This window comes from Gigantopelta aegis, chromosome 3 (genome assembly GCF_016097555.1).
Source record: "Gigantopelta aegis isolate Gae_Host chromosome 3, Gae_host_genome, whole genome shotgun sequence".
NCBI lineage: Eukaryota > Metazoa > Mollusca > Gastropoda > Neomphalida > Peltospiridae > Gigantopelta > Gigantopelta aegis.
The window spans coordinates 23,459,813-23,477,554 of NC_054701.1; the positions used below are offsets into that span (position 1 = coordinate 23,459,813).

The 17,742-nt window shown below is 39.1% G+C and overlaps 1 protein-coding gene across 3 annotated transcripts in view; it reads right to left on the minus strand.

The window, feature by feature from the left end:
• Positions 1–17,742, minus strand: part of LOC121367719 (helicase SRCAP-like) — an 84,241-nt gene that overhangs the window by 32,193 nt on the left and 34,306 nt on the right. For all 3 annotated transcript variants that reach the window (XM_041492060.1, XM_041492059.1, XM_041492058.1), the window contains 8 exons: positions 10,279–10,530; positions 9,454–9,590; positions 8,836–9,022; positions 8,142–8,351; positions 7,574–7,706; positions 6,967–7,092; positions 1,366–1,482; positions 95–238 (listed from right to left, as the gene is read on the minus strand). In XM_041492060.1, coding sequence (XP_041347994.1) covers positions 95–238; positions 1,366–1,482; positions 6,967–7,092; positions 7,574–7,706; positions 8,142–8,351; positions 8,836–9,022; positions 9,454–9,590; positions 10,279–10,530 — 1,306 coding nt within the window. The remainder of the gene's footprint in view (positions 1–94; positions 239–1,365; positions 1,483–6,966; positions 7,093–7,573; positions 7,707–8,141; positions 8,352–8,835; positions 9,023–9,453; positions 9,591–10,278; positions 10,531–17,742) is intronic.

Sequence of the window (17,742 nt, forward strand, 5' to 3'; positions counted from 1 at the left end):
ATGTTACTAGTGTTGTCTATGAAATTTGACAATTGGTAATATAAATAAATCAGTATGTCTAAGAGGTGAAACTAATCCAAATCTAACAAGTTACCCAGCGAGTTAACAAGAACCGAGGTGGTATTTTGTACAGAAGCAGTATTTTGAACTGGTATCACAGGCTGGATAGGCGTGGAAGGGGTTGAGGTAGCAATTAACTGCTGGCCACTAGATGTCTGCACTATCTGGATCAAACCAGCTGAAAAACAAACAAAATAAAATAAAAGCATGTTTACAATATCAATATAAAAAAATAAAATAAGCATGAAAACTGCAACTACTACTTAAATATTTACACTGTATAGAGTTAGATACGTCGATTTGGAGTTTTTTTTATTTAATAAAGAAAGTCATTATCAATCAGGGCATTTTGAAGCATTCTTTCCATATATGCACAATGATAGCAAATTATTTTATACTGAATTTTATAAGCAAACTTGACAACTGGATACTGTCTGGTTATTTTTCGGTCTCTGAAGTTAAAAGTACTATAAATAAAATTAGTCAAAGTGCAACTCTTTTTTTTCTACTTTAAATTCTGCAGCACAAGAAACAAAGAATATTATTGATATATGCTTTTAATTGACAGAAGGATGGTCTTTAACCTTTAGATTACTAGGTTAATTTTCTCACATACATTCACATTAAAAAGTGCAGAAATGTATTTTTTTGAAACATTAAAGAGTATTGTTTTCATCGGTCTTTCTAATTTTTATATTTTAGAGCCGTTAATGGTTAAAATTACGCAAAACATCAAGTCTAGCTTATTTGGCAGAGTCGTTGCCAGATATCCAGTCCTTACAGCCATTATTTTCAATTAGTGTGCTTTGCTGATCACATTTGTTTTGAAAACGAACTAGGATTCATGCCCAAATATTTTGTCTTTGGTAAACTATTTTAACTCAAAATTCCCTGGTAAAGCGGCCATTTCCAGTTGCTCTTATATTTCCAACTAGTGCTATGTGCAAAATGGTGTGAATTATGCAAAGGTGAATGTATAACATTTGGTATACAGTGTTGATTTGTGCTATGTATGCCTCTGAGAATGGAAAAGCTGCGCAACCCATTTATGTATTACACCAAAGTCAAATTCAGGAAACACATTTCATTTTTGCGTAACCCGTCATGACCATGTAAATGACATACTAAATTTAATGCGTGAACCTAAAAATGGGTTACGCAAAATTAGGCTTTCCCGAGCAACGCATGAATGTAACAATCTTTCTTGCAATTTTTAGAATCCAGCAATGTCGGGCGAGACATCTCGTCCTGCAGTATTCTAAATGTGAACAAAAACAGCAAAACATGAGATTACAAAGAACGAACCAGGAAGTTGTGATAGTTGGCCAGTGGGAATCATTAGACGTGTTCCTTGTTCAGTCTGTTGAATCTGGACTGTAATCGGTTGTGATGTCATGGGTGTGGCAGTGCTGCTGATTACACCTGAAGGTCAAGCAACGCACGTGATAGAAAACAACACACAGAACACAATACTACACAACAAAATCAGTACCAAATAGCAACCATCAATATTACACATTTATCTGCATAGATTAGAACACACTGGCCATTCTAAACCAGGTGGATACAACTATGCAGGTTAATATTGGCTTATTTATGCAATTGCTTTGCATCAATCAGCTTAACAATGATGATAAATAAGCCAGACTGCCTCACATGAAAGTTGAACAGGGGATGAAAATACTGCAGCGCACTGCCACCAAACAGGTTGATCTTTCATAAACATAAATATAGTGTAGCTCTGAAGGAAACAACACATCTGAGCAGGATTGTCTTCCACCAAGGTGATCACATTCCAAACATGGAAGCCAAAATAAGTTTTGTGAGTTTTCAGGATATTTAAGTTATGTAAACAAAAGTTTTACCAACCATAAAGATTATTTTGAAAATAAATTAGAAAATTTGTTTCTAATTTTCATTATTATTCATACTTACCTAGTGCTAGCACAACAAATATGCTATTCAACCTGAGTCATACCTACACACTGCAGAATTCTCTCCCTTGCCGGATATGCGCAATGCTATCCTTGCACGGGCTACCTGTAACTTCATTCTCGGTTCAAAGTCCACCCACCGAGGGAAAGCCTCATAGGGGTGGGTGGGAGGTATAGTTTGTTGTGCTAGCACTAGGTAAGTATGAATAATAATGAAAATTAGAAACAAATTTTCTAATAGTCTTATTCAACTTACTGTGCTAGCACAACAAATATGCTATAACGGACGTGCAACGACACCGTTAGAGCACGTGAATTCAACATTAATGGGAGGAGGTAAGAAAATAGAGGACTTACCCGTACCCAAAAAGCTCCTTTGAAGTAATGACATGGAGATAGGACGAACCACGACATACGGTAACGACATACGGTAACAAGGAGTCAAAAAACTTTTGGGAATAAAAAGGGGCTTCCCAAAAGAAAAACTCATCCCCATGAAAGGGAGGAAAAACATCTCCCCAGGGAGAGGAAACGGTAGACAACACTACAAAAAAACCCCATCCCTCAGAAAAGAGTGGAGTGTTAAACATGTCCGAAGCGTGAATCGATGGCAGTTGGACGGAAAAGAGGTCGACCCCTTTCCGTTGCCCTGCGCACAGACACGACGTGTTGAGCCGCAATGACTGTCTGGATCCTACGCGTACCGTCAGGACCAACCGCCATATCCCGGATATAGAAACGGTCAAACGTGTGCCGTCCTTTCCAAACCCCTGCATTCATGACCTTTATAATATCTAAAGAGTCATGAAAATTCAGGGAAGCAGAAATGGCTCGGATCTCATGTGGTTTAACAGAGAAATTCCGTAACACATGATCACCCGCCATCTCATATGCTAGCTTGATGGTAGCTGCTATCCATCGAGACAAAGCATTTTTTGTGACATCACCCGGCCTAATGGTATAAGAAATAAATAATCTCTTTTTACCCTGCCGCCGGTTTTTCGTACGCTGCAAATAATACTTCAATGCTCTCACCGGGCAAAGAAGTCTATCCGAGTTATCAGATGACAGTGTACGAGATAAACTGTGAATGACAGTAGGTGGAAACTCTTCCCCTGGAGACTGGTTTTTAGCAACAAAGATAGGGTCGGTACGTAAAGTGACAGACCCGTCCGAATTGTAATCAACCAAGTCATGCAAAAAAGCATGCATCTCACTGATCCGACGACAAGCTGCCAGTGAAACCAGAAACAGTCTTCCACGTCAAGGCACGAAAACTAGCAAACCTCAACGGCTCATAAGGCGCACCCTTAAGAGCATGTAACACCAGAAAGACATTCCATTTCGGAATAATGGAAGGTCGTTCAACCGTGGATTGTAATGATTTAAGTAAATCATGCAACACCAAGTTGGTAGAAAAGTCACGACATCCACACTGTTTAAGAGTAGTGAAAATCGCAGCTCTGTGACTTTTCACTGTCGTGACTTTAAGTTTCCTTTCTTGGACCAACGCCAGAAAGTACTCCGCTAAATCGTTGACAGTAGGCGATAAGGGATCGAAATCCTGTGCGTTCGCCCAACGAACCCACATATGCCAGTGACACTGATAAACCGACTCGGTAGATTTGCGCTTTGCTGAAGAGACGAGATGCGCAATTCTTGTCGAAAAACCTCTGCGTCGCAAGGAAGCCCTGATAACCTCCACGCGTGAAACCGGAAGACCTCCGGCTTCGGATGCCACACCGTCTGACTCAGTCGCTGGCTGAGTAGATCGGACAACACTGGTAATCGGAACGGGACTGCCACTAACAGTGACAGGAGCTGTGGAAACCAGGGCTGCGCCACCCACAGAGGAGCTATCAACGTCACGTGACAAGGTTCCTGGACCACTTTGGTCAACACCTTGCCGAGTAAGACAGGAGGAGGGAAGGCATAAAAATCCAGTCCCGTCCAATCCATACTTAACGCGTCGTACTCCAACGCCAATGTGTCCGGTACCGGGGACACGAACACCGGCAATTGGTTGTTCAACCGTGTGGCAAACATGTCCACCTGTGGACTGCCCCACACCCGAAGAACCGCTGCGACCACCCCTTTGTTCAACATCCACTCCGTCTGAACAGGGGTATGTCGACTGAGGGCATCTGCTAACACATTCACCGATGAAGGAATGTGTTTCGCCCACAGAGTGGTCCCTAGTTGGTCGCAGAATTCCAAAATCGCAAGAGCTTTGCGACCCAAAGTCTCCGATTTGGTTCCACCCCAACGATTGAGATATGCCACTACCAATGTATTGTCGCATCTCAACAGAATTTGACGGTGTCGAAGAACACACCGGAAATGAAGACAGGCACGATGCACTGCCTCCATCTCCAAACAGTTGATATGAAGCTTCCTCTCGGAGAGATTCCATACCCCTGAAATGTGTTGATCCAACAGATGCGCCCCGTACCCGTGCAGCGACGCATCCGTGAACAGGATCAGATCCGGAGCAGGGGGGTGCAACGGAACCGATAGGGACATGCACTTGTCCGACAGGCACTCCTGTATCGGATGAGTGAACCATGGGCCCAGAGGCACTATCGTGTCCCAATTGTGACCGTCCCACCGTGGGGACAAATGCCACTGGAGTGGTCGTTTGAATCGTCTGAACCGCACGATCAATGAGGCCAGAGATTCGAGGTGGCCCAACACCACGTGGAGAGATCGTACCGTAGTACTTTGCTCCCCCATCAAACGTTGCGCCGACGTTTGGAAATTGTGGATACGCGCATCGGTGGGACGAACCAACGCTACCACAAGATCGAAGACCACTCCGAGATATGTGAAAATCTGAGCCGGCGTTAACTCCGATTTCACCCAATTGGGAATAAAACCCAATTGGAGGATCGTGTCCAAAACCAACCCGACATTGGTCTGACACTCCTGTTGCGACGAAGCTGGGATCAACCAATCGTCCAGATAGGTATGCATTCGAACCCCTAACAAATGAACATGACCTACCACCGTTTTTACCACACGTGTAAAAGCATGGGGACTCGTCGCCAAACCGAACGGGAGCACACGAAACTCGTACGCTTTCCCGTCGAACAGGAAGCGCAGAAACTTCCAAAACGCCTTGTGCACCGGGACATGGAGGTATGCGTCTTTCAGATCGATTGACGCAGCCCACTCCCCAATTTGAAGCAGGTTCCGGACCGAATGAACCGTTTCCATTTTCATGGAAGGAACATCGACGTAGACGTTCAGTGGCTTCAAATTTAGGATTGGTCTCCATTCCCCATTTTTCTTCCGGGCGAAGAAAAGATGAGAATAAAATCCCGGAGTGTCCAGACTGACTCTCTGGATGGCCCCTTTGTCGAGAAACTCGACAATCATACTCTCCACTAAAACGCGCCGATCCGCGGACGGTAACGGCGGCATTCTCGGAGTGGAAGTAAGAGGGGGGCTCGAAGAAAAGGGTATTTTGTAACCGTGTCGAACGACCGACAGAACCCAGGGGTCGAGACCAGGCAGCTTGCACCAATTTCGAAGGAAATGGCGGAGCCTGCCCCCCACGGGTATGGTTGCTAACGGTACCTCCGAAAGCAACTGCCGATCGTTCACGTACCCTCACCCCAACCGCTTACCACCCGCAACTGAGCCGAAGCGTTCGAAAATTCCACAAAACTCCGAAACAACGTTTCCTGAAAGCCTAACGGTCGTTCCTGCGCCAAGTGCGGAACGGTTGGAGTTTGCGGCCACAGAGTACCCCCAGCCGAGGGGTATCTGCGCGAACCTCGTCCTCTATCGAGTAAAGTCGAAGAGGTAGGGACCAAAGACGGTGCAAACTGTGAGGAGATGTCCGTTGCTACCGAAGTCACCGGACCCTTGGGGTAAACATATGCAAACGGAGGACCCAAACGGGACGAGTCCTCCACCCAACGGTAAACATCGGTCGGGATACCATCAGAGACGGATCCCGGCATCGGAACAACTGGCTCAGTTCGAAGCAAACTGGCAGAACTCTCCTCGGGCCTTGAGAATGCTGAGGTGCCGAAGCGATTGTCAGCAATCGAAGGCAAAGTCGGGACCACCTGCTCTGCGGACGAAGCAGTGGACCTATGCACAACGGAGTGCATGTGCTCGGTAACCGATGAAGTCGTCAAAACCGGTGCCGCGACGACTCCACCCTGCCCCCCTTCTGTTTGTAAAGGTAACCGTAACGACGATGGCGACGCCCGCGACGAAGCCACACAAACAGAAGAAGGTGCCGTCACTAACGAAGACGGCTCACGTACCACGGTCACAATAGGAGCCCGGGGGGGCGCTCCCGAAGTATCTGTAACTGTACTCGTAACACGGACCACCGAAGAAGAAACACCCTTGTGTTTCCCCCCTTTCCGGACACTTTTCGAAGTGTCTACAGACTTATGGGACCTACCCACTAAGTCCGACTTGCCGACTACTGCCGAAGCAGACGACAAGATTTTGCTGGTACCCGAAACCTGAGTCTGCGAACCGAACCGAACCCACTGGTCAGGAGACCACGTGGCGCAGATCTCACACTGACGGTCTTGAGAACAAGACCGACAGTCCGGACACAACACGTGTGTGTCTTTACGTCGTAAAGGAAATGGACAACCATCTCGCGCACAAACTTTCCGTGCGCTAGCTGTCAACGAACTCGCGTCGGACATGGTAAATTCAACACAGAATTCCCAACTACCAACCGTATGTCAAGTTCAACCAAAAAAACACAAAAACCCCCACAAAATTACAAGTAAAGAAAACTTTTTGCCAAAGCTTAACAGGTGTTAACAGGTGGACTGCAGAATTGAGAATGAAGTTAAAGGTAGCCCGTGCAAGGATAGCATTGCGCATATCCGACAAGGGAGAGAATTCTGCAGTGTGTAGGTATGACTCAGGTTGAATAGCATATTTGTTGTGCTAGCACAGTAAGTTGAATAAGACTAAGCATTTGTAAACAGACCTTGTATTTGTTGCCGAGGAATGACCTTAGCCTGTGCTGGTATGGACATTGGTATGGAAGTACGTGGCAATGGAGACTGAGTGAACTGCGGTTGCCCTACAACACCCAACTTCAATGGAACAGGTCCTAAAATAAAAATGGTAATACATTTGAACTAAATACGCCCACTAAATATGTCTGACACTACTATAAAGCTATACAGTTAAGATAAAAAATAAAACCCTCACAAATAGACAAAATAAGAAAAAGGAAAAAACAAACAACCACCACACCAAGACATCGGATAATAAATTTTCATAATAAAGTTTAAAATTTTGTTTAACGACACCACTAGAACACATCGATTTATTAATCATTAGCTATTGGAAGAGTGGAAACCTACTACCTTTTTTTCATTAGTAGCAAGGGATCTTTTATATGCACCATCCCACAGACAGGATAGTACATACCACTGCCTTTGATGTACCAGTCATGGTCCACTGGCTGAAACGAGAAATAGCCTGATGGGTCCACTGACGGGGATCAATCAAGAGAGTGCCTTAGCACTGGGCTATGTCACGCCCACAAATAAAGAACATTCCACAATTAGTTTAATAAGATGTACTACCTGTGGTGAATGTTGTTGAGAGTTGTGGGGCAGATCCTGTAGGTGTGGAACAACTGACCGATGTCTTAATAACTTGAAACGGTGACGCTGCCCGAGCTTGACTGATGGGAACAAAAGGTGAAGATCTACCAGACTGAAAATACACATGACATACTTTGTGTTTTTAATGACAGGATGACATTAATTAAAATAATAATAATAATAATAAAAAAAGCCCACACAATTTTGTTGTTTCATCTTTAAAACCTGTAAAAATTAAAACAGTAGAACATATTTTTATTTTTTAATGAAATACATCATTCCCTGATCTATAATCTCAGAGAAATGGTTAAAAAATAAAGATAATATATCCAACTGATACATCAACAATAATTGTGACATTTTATTTCTGTTAACACCATTAAGTTTGCGAAAATGTGTACTTCACAAGTTGGGCATCTCACCACCAGGTAACACCGACATCTCACCTTCAAATTTCATCCATGCAAACTAAAAATTAATAATAATAATAATAATAATAATAAAAAAAAAAAAAAAAAAAAAAAAAAAAAAAAACTATTCTTCTCACCTGACTGACTGGGACAGCTGGACAGCTAGTTTTGATTGTTGGTGTTTTCAACTTCCCTGGTTTTGGTCGGGGAGGAGCATCAGGCTCATCTTCAATTTCTTCTATCAAATTCTTTGATGTTTGAAGCTTCTTAATTCTGTGGGCAACAAACCTGGGCAAGTCGCGCTCCATTTCAGCCAAATTTGGATACAGAGCATGAAGGTCAACATTCTAAACAAACAAAAAACAATCACACTGTTTACAGTCTCCAGGTAAGCATTATTAGTACATGAAATTAATTTATTTTGTCTGGGTGTATTTAACATTTATAATGCATAAATTTGCTAAATAAATATGATGCCGGTTTCTAAAATCTAGAAGAATTTTACAGTGAACAAATCTGTCTGGAATCAGTTTCTTATTCTGAATGTTTTACATAGAATCTTACTGCATAAAATTTAGTCTTTTCCAGTTCATCATGCTAAGAAACCAAGTCATATATTTGCTTTTGAACTGTGCGCAGCCAAAACGGTAAATAAATGCCTTGTCATCTAACATATAGTAAATGAACTAGGACTGGTGAATTAATTGTAAAAACCTATTTTCGATCTTATTCCATTGTGAATGGTTGTATAAATGTACATTACTTAGGTTATATTGAAACACTAATACTAAGTTTACTTTTGAGAGCAATGACTGAGATAATGTTCCCTACCTCAAATGGATCATACTCCAAAGCTTTTAACACTAAAGATGCCGTTCTGTACACAATGCCTTGCATCTGGAAAGGGGAGATAATTGGGCGGGGGTCAAATAAATTAGGGTGGTTGCACACTTTTCTTAGTTGCATCAGCACGTTGATCACACTCATGAAGTGTCCTGTCGCTAGAGTTTCTTTTGTTCTGAAATGATAAATTTAAAGTGAACTACAAGTTAACACAGGTATTAGGAATGCTGAATAATTTACTAAAGAAATGTTGCAACTGTCTTGAATAATTTAGTAAGAAAAACCCCACCCCTATTAATCCAGTATACTACCGATTCAGTTTCAAAATTGTATCTTACGTATTTTACCACATAAAATAAGTCAATATTTCATTAATTTAAAAAAAGAAAGAAAGAAAAATAAAAACAAAAAAGATTTAAAATTTAAACTTTTTGTACAATAGTAAAGAAAACCCCAAAACTAGCGCATGTCTTACTATTAACTATTGATGAAAATATTGTAAAATTTACACATTATAAAGAAAAAGAGAAAAAGGATTGCACAAAAATGAAACACTTATCCCAGAAAAGAGCCTAGAGATCTTAATCTTAAGCGTATTCAACATACTTTGTTTGGGACATGAACTCATCATACAGGAAACGCTGGCGCTTGGATAATCTACACATCACAACATGTTCAAACTTCTTCGGCATCTGCTTTTCAACATCGTCTTTTAACCGCCGCAGAAGAAATGGCCTCAAAACCTGTCAAATGGAATGTTGTTTATATTATGAATAAAGTTACATTTGTAAGCAATGGTAAAAAAAATAAAAAAAATATGGTACTTATTTGTTAGATGACGAGAATTCTGTACAACTTAAGGTCTCACAAGTAACAATTTGTGTATTACCAATGTTAATTTCCAACTGGTTTTTCCTAGCTATAAAAAAATAGCCAGTACAGTCTACTTGTACTTGTTAACCCTTAAGGTGATGCCACATGATACCTTGAATGAGAACAGCTCATTTCAAGCACCCAATAAAATTGTAATGTTTTATTTGTAACATCGGCTTTGTCTTTGCAGAGTAATGGTGTGCTGCTGATTAAATTATGCACTATTAGAATAATGTCATGAGAAGGTGTTAGTGTGCCGTAAATAGTTGTATTATTTTAATACATATTTCTACTTTTCTTAAGTAAATTTTAATGGTTTATTTTGAACTGTTAAACTATGTTCAGTGTGCCAAAAGAACAACAAACTGTTTTAGGACACTTACTTTGTGCAGACAGTCGACTGTTTTAGGACACTTACTTTGTGCAGACGGTCGACTGTTTTAGGACACTTACTTTGTGCAGACAGTCGACTGTTTTAGGACACTTACTTTGTGCAGACTGTCAACTGTTTTAGGACACTTACTTTGTGCAGATTGTCAACTGTTTTAGGACACTTACTTTGTGCAGACGCTTGACTAAGCCATCATTGTAATCCTGGCTGCCCTCCACCATTCCAGTAAGAGGGTTTGAGAACCATTCCTTGAACTCTTTGTGTGACTGAAAGACATGTGGCATAAGGAAATGCATCAAAGACCACAGCTCCATTAAGCTGTTCTGGAGAGGGGTACCCGTAAGTAGTAGTCGGCGCTGGCTGGAGAAGTTGAGCAACATCTGCCACCTCTGCGATTTGAAATTCTTTATATTCTGAGCCTGTAACAAAACAAAATGGAATTAACTATCGTAATGGTATAATAAAAATAAATATGAATATAAATTTGCAGTTATGATCTTGGAAAGAAGACCCAAGTAAATATGCTTCCACTCTATACTTTATTATTGGGCTTTAATATTCCAGTTCTACTCTTGAAAAGCAACAAGAATATTACAAAGACGGATGTATAACAAGTTGAGCATGGCAAACAGCAATAATAATAACAACACATTTAAATTATTTAAACACTTTTCTGTAATGCAAGGATAGAAATAAATTCCAGAAAACACAGCTTTATAAAATACTCCATTGTATCAGTGTTCCATTTCAGCTGACCAGCAACAAATTTCTGAAGACAATGGATAACAAATGGATTTTCTGTTTGGCCAGATCACAGACAAGTATCAGGTAGTCAACTGTCCTATGTAATGGCCAAAACAAGTGATCCCCCCCCCCCCCCTCCCCATCTTTTAATATAAAAAAATGTGTTCAGTCACGTGACAAACTTTTAAAAATATGTTCCAGCTCTACTCAACCAATAACAATTTTCTGAAGCTGGTTGATAAGATATGGGTTTCTTTCTGGCCAAATCACAGACTAGTATCACCAAGTCTACTGGCAATGGCAATGGCAATGGCAATGGCCAGTATACACCAAAGAAAAAGTGGATTTCTCTTTCCCATATAATTAACATTCTATTATAACGTGTGTGCATCTATTTGGATCACCTAGCAAATGCTTTGCTATTTTGCAAACACCAAATAAGAACTGTTAGCCATTGTATTCCAGTTCTATTCAACCATTAGCAATTTTTGAAATCATTTCACAATTTTGTCTCGTTTTGTTCAGACATTGACCTAGTACTGAAAAAGTAGGGAAAATTACTTCTCCAGGCAGTTGTTTGAGGTCAGGCCTCTGTTAACTTTTCCACCTAGAAACCAGATAACACCTACTTGTATTTTTTTGTATAGCTAATATGAAATATTTTAGTCGCCAACTGAAAAAAACACACCTGTTGCAATGTAGAGGGCTGTGGGTAAAGTGAATATTTATCGACACATTTTGAACTGTTTCGTCAGGTTGGATGTTCGTAAAGGTTCTGCATTATGTACTAGATGTGAATAAAATATTAATCATAAAATTTCAGCAAAAACAATCAACTACTTCCTTTAAAAATGTGGCAGTATTAAGAAAGTAATAATTTGTGTGTCCATGTTAGATTAAAATGAAAGTAATAATTAGGATTTTAAGGCACAACCGAAATTAATCTGGCCAAAAAAAAAAAAAGAGAAGAAGTTTGTTTTGTTTAACACCACCATTAGAGCACATTGATTAATTAATTATTGGCTATTGGACATGAAACATTTGGTAATTCTGACAGTCTTCAGAAGAAACCCAATACATTTTTCTAATGCAGCAAGAGATCTTTTATATGCATTTTCCCACAGACAGGAAACAACATAACATGACCTTTGAACAGTTGTGGTGCACTAATTATAACGAGAAAAAACCCAATCAGTTGAATAGATCCACCCAGGTGGTTCGATACTGCAATGCAAGCATCTCAGGTGAGCACTCAAACGAGAATCTGGCCAAGAACCAAACAATGTTGGATTGGTCAACTGGAACACAAGGTCATGGAGCATGTGTTAATTTAATCACGTGCAGCAAAGGAAACGGACTCTAATGTACATCAGATCTTAGTCGAGGGTTACTGATTATATCAAAAAGTGTTGATAGATGTACAAATGTTTGATAATGCAATGTCAGTCAACACTATTATACAATATTAGCATTTGTAAAAACATCATGCAATGTGCCAATGTTCCATTTCAACTGACCAGCAACAGATTTCTGAAGACAATGGATAAGAAATGGATTTTCTGTTTGGCCAGATCACAGACAAGTATCAGGTAGTCAACTGTCCTTGGTAATGGCCAAAACAAGTTTTACCCCCCCCCCCCCCCCCCCCCCATCTTTTTAATATAATATTTTTTGTTCAGTTCCGTGAAAAACTTTAAAAAATATGTTCCAGCTCTACTCAACCAATAACAATTTTCTGAAGCTGGTTGATAAGATATGGGTTTCTTTCTGGCCAAATCACAGACTAGTATCACCAAGTCAACTGTCCCTGGCAATGGCCAATATACACCAAAGAAAAAGTGGATTTCTCTTTCCCATATAATTAACATTCTATTATAACGTGTGTGCTTTGTTATTTTGCAAACACCAAATAAGAACTGTTAGCCATTGTATTCCAGTTCTATTCAACCATTAGCAATTTTTGAAATCAGTTCACAATTTTGTCTCGTTTTGTTCAGACATTGACCTAGTACTGAAAAAGTAGGGAAAATTACTTCCCCAGGCAGTTGTTTGAGGTCAAGACCTCTGTTAACTTTTCCACCTAGAAGCCAGATGACATCTTCTTGTATTTTTTTGTATAGATAATATGAAATATTTTAGTTCTGCATTATGTACTAGGTGTTAATAAAATATTAATCATAAAATTTCAGCAAAAACAATCCTTTAAAAATGTGGCAGTATTAAGAAAGTAATAATTTGTGTGTCCATGTTAGATTAAAATGAAAGTAATAATTAGGATTTTAAGGCACAACCGAAATTAATCTGGCCAAAAAAAAAAAAAGAGAAGAAGTTTGTTTTGTTTAACACCACCATTAGAGCACATTGATTAATTAATTATCGGCTATTGGATATGAAACATTTGGTAATTCTGACAGTCATCAGAAGAAACCCAATACATTTTTCTAATGCAGCAAGAGATCTTTTATATGCATTTTCCCCCAGACAGGAAACAACATAACATGACCTTTGAACAGTTGTGGTGCACTAATTATAACGAGAAAAAACCCAATCAGTTGAATAGATCCACCCAGGTGGTTCGATACTGCAATGCAAGCATCTCAGGTGAGCACTCAAACGAGAATCTGGCCAAGAACCAAACAATGTTGGATTGGTCAACTGGAACACAAGGTCATGGAGCATGTGTTAATTTAATCACGTGCAGCAAAGGAAACGGACTCTAATGTACATCAGATCTTAGTTGAGGGTTACTGATTATATCAAAAAGTGTTGATAGATGTACAAATGTATGATAATGCAATGTCAGTCAACACTATTATACAATATTGGCATTTGTAAAAACATCATGCAATGTGCCAATGTTCCATTTCAACTGACCAGCAACAGATTTCTGAAGACAATGGATAAGAAATGGATTTTCTGTTTGGCCAGATCACAGACAAGTATCAGGTAGTCAACTGTCCTTGGTAATGGCCAAAACAAGTTTTAACCCCCCCCCCCCCCCCAATCTTTTTAATATAATATTTTTTGTTCAGTTCCGTGAAAAACTTAAAAAAATATGGTAATGGCCAAAACAAGTTTTTACCCCCCCCCCCCCCCCCCCCCCAATCTTTTTAATATAATATTTTTTGTTCAGTTCCGTGAAAAACTTAAAAAAATATGTTCCAGCTCTACTCAACCAATAACAATTTTCTGAAGCTGGTTGATAAGATATGGGTTTCTTTCTGGCCAAATCACAGACTAGTATCACCAAGTCAACTGTCCCTGGCAATGGCCAATATACACCAAAGAAAAAGTGGATTTCTCTTTCCCATATAATTAACATTCTATTATAACGTGTGTGCTTTGCTATTTTGCAAACACCAAATAAGAACTGTTAGCCATTGTATTCCAGTTCTATTCAACAATTAGCAATTTTTGAAATCAGTTCACAATTTTGTCTCGTTTTGTTCAGACATTGACCTAGTACTGAAAAAGTAGGGAAAATTACTTCCCCAGGCAGTTGTTTGAGGTCAAGACCTCTGTTAACTTTTCCACCTAGAAGCCAGATGACATCTTCTTGTATTTTTTTGTATAGATAATATGAAATATTTTAGTTCTGCATTATGTACTAGGTGTTAATAAAATATTAATCATAAAATTTCAGCAAAAACAATCCTTTAAAAATGTGGCAGTATTAAGAAAGTAATAATTTGTGTGTCCATGTTAGATTAAAATGAAAGTAATAATTAGGATTTTAAGGCACAACCGAAATTAATCTGGCCAAAAAAAAAAAAAGAGAAGAAGTTTGTTTTGTTTAACACCACCATTAGAGCACATTGATTAATTAATTATCGGCTATTGGACATGAAACATTTGGTAATTCTGACAGTCATCAGAAGAAACCCAATACATTTTTCTAATGCAGCAAGAGATCTTTTATATGCATTTTCCCCCAGACAGGAAACAACATAACATGACCTTTGAACAGTTGTGGTGCACTAATTATAACGAGAAAAAACCCAATCAGTTGAATAGATCCACCCAGGTGGTTCGATACTGCAATGCAAGCATCTCAGGTGAGCACTCAAACGAGAATCTGGCCAAGAACCAAACAATGTTGGATTGGTCAACTGGAACACAAGGTCATGGAGCATGTGTTAATTTAATCACGTGCAGCAAAGGAAACGGACTCTAATGTACATCAGATCTTAGTTGAGGGTTACTGATTATATCAAAAAGTGTTGATAGATGTACAAATGTATGATAATGCAATGTCAGTCAACACTATTATTCAATATTGGCATTTGTAAAAACATCATGCAATGTGCCAATGTTCCATTTCAACTGACCAGCAACAGATTTCTGAAGACAATGGATAAGAAATGGATTTTTCTGTTTGGCCAGATCACAGACAAGTATCAGGTAGTCAACTGTCCTTGGTAATGGCCAAAACAAGTTTTACCCCCCCCCCCCCCCCCCCCCCCCAATCTTTTTAATATAATATATTTTGTTCAGTTCTGTGAAAAACTTAAAAAAATATGTTCCAGCTCTACTCAACCAATAACAATTTTCTGAAGCTGGTTGATAAGATATGGGTTTCTTTCTGGCCAAATCACAGACTAGTATCACCAAGTCAACTGTCCCTGGCAATAGCCAATATACACCTAGTAAAAGTGGATTTCTCTTTCCTATACAATTAACATATTCTATGGTAAAAGTAAAGTTTGTTTTATTTAACGACGCCGCTAGAGCACATTGATTTTTTATCTTATCGTCGGCTATTGGACGTCAAACATATGGTCATTCTGACACTGTTTTTAGAGGAAATCCGCTGTCGCCACATAGGCTACTCTTTTTACGACAGGCAGCAAGGAATCTTTTATTTTCGCTTCCCACAGGCAGGATATCACAAACCATGGCCTTTGTTGAACCAGTTATGGATCACTGGTCGGTGCAAGTGGTTTACACCTACCCATTGAGCCTTGCGGAGCACTCACTCAGGGTTTGGAGTCGACTGGGATCCGAACCCAGTACCTACCAGCCTGTAGACCGATGGCCTGCCACGACGCCGGTATATTCTATAGTAATGCATGTACATTTATTTGGATCACCTGGCAAAAGCTTTCTTATTTTGTAAGCATCAAATTCTATTGAACTATCATCAATTTCTGTAACCACTTCACACAAATTTGTGGACACTTATCTAGGACTGAAAAAGCAGAATTGCTTCTCCAGGGACAAAATGCGCAAAGTGAATATTGGTACATTTTTAAATGTTTCGCCATGGTGTTCATTTGAAAGGTTCTGCATTACATACTAGGTCTGAATCATTCTATTTCATTATCACATATGGCTACTATTGAAATTAATTTCCACAAAAAAATGTGGCAGTATTAACAAACTAATAATTTGTGTGTCCTTGTTAAGATTAAAATGAAATAAAAATTAGGATTTTCTGGCATTACTGAAATGAATCCAGCCGAGAACCAAACAATGCTTGACTGGTCAACTGTAAAATAAGGTCAAGGAGCATGCGTTAATTTAACCATGTGCAGCAAAGGAAACTGACTAATGTATATCAGATCTCAATTGAGGGTTTTACAGATTATATCAAAATGTTGATAGATGTACAAATAAATGATAATGCAACATCACTACTAATAAGTACTGGTAACTCAAAAACATCATGCAATGTGCCAGTGTTCCATTTCAGCTGACCAGCAACAGATTTCTGAAGACAATGGGTAAGAAATGGATTTTCTGTTTGGCCAGATCACAGACAAGTATCAGGGAGTCAACTGTCCTTGGTAATGGCCAATAAAAAATTAACTAAATACTATGCACGTTAAAACAAGATTAAATGTCTTGCCTACCAACTGGATGCATTGTGATGAATATCCATAGGTGCAAATAGTTTCACTGATCCAGGACTTAGTTTGCGAGAAACAGACTTAAACGTGAAACCACTTAAATGTGGAAACTTTAATGCCAAACTTGATGCAGTCGCAAATTAATATTGCCTAAAATCCAATAAAAAATATTGAAAAGAGCCTAATTTTTTATGTTTGGTTAACTGAAACTTGACTTTGGTTATCAATTTTTTTGACCAAATTCTCAAAAGTGCTCACATTTATTGCGGGTAATTCACACTGAATTAATTCTAAAGGCATTGACATTTAGGTTAGCACCTTTCACTAATTATTAAAATGATTCTTTTGCTAGAAAATATTCATAGGAAAACATTTATATACTAGTACTGAAAATACTGAGACAGATACACACTAAAATGCGTATTTTTATAACGTGTCTGGCAAATGTAAGTTTTAAAATCACACTGCCAAAAAAAACCCAGCGAGTTTGTTTCACAGAATTTACTTTAGTTCGAGCTCACACAATTAAACAGCAGCAGCTGGCATTTGTTTTGATAGTCAAACCAGTGGACACTAGCCACTTGTAGTAACTTCCTGAACCTCTTTATGCAGAGCACACACAGAAATGGCAATGAGTGGAGCCAACAAAGTACATCCATCTAGTATCATTATCAACAACAATTAATGGATGGTTGTTTCCTTTGTCCAAAAGACATTTTTTAATATACATTTGTGCTGTTGCTGTAATGATGTAAAATAGCACGTAAAGATGGAATAGATATAAATTTGGGGTGTTTTCTTGGTGGTGATTATAGGTTAAAAATATAATATGAAAAGTAATTATTGTGCTAATGTACCAAACAGTTTTCGAATTAATATCTTACTGACATTAATTTCATGATTCACATTAACAGAAGTTTCAAGGCAACTTATTATTTAGGAAAGTATTTGTATTCCATACCCATAATAACATAAATGTAATGGCCAAGAAAAAACGTAACAAAACATTCATAAAACTGTCTAAGATTTAACACACAT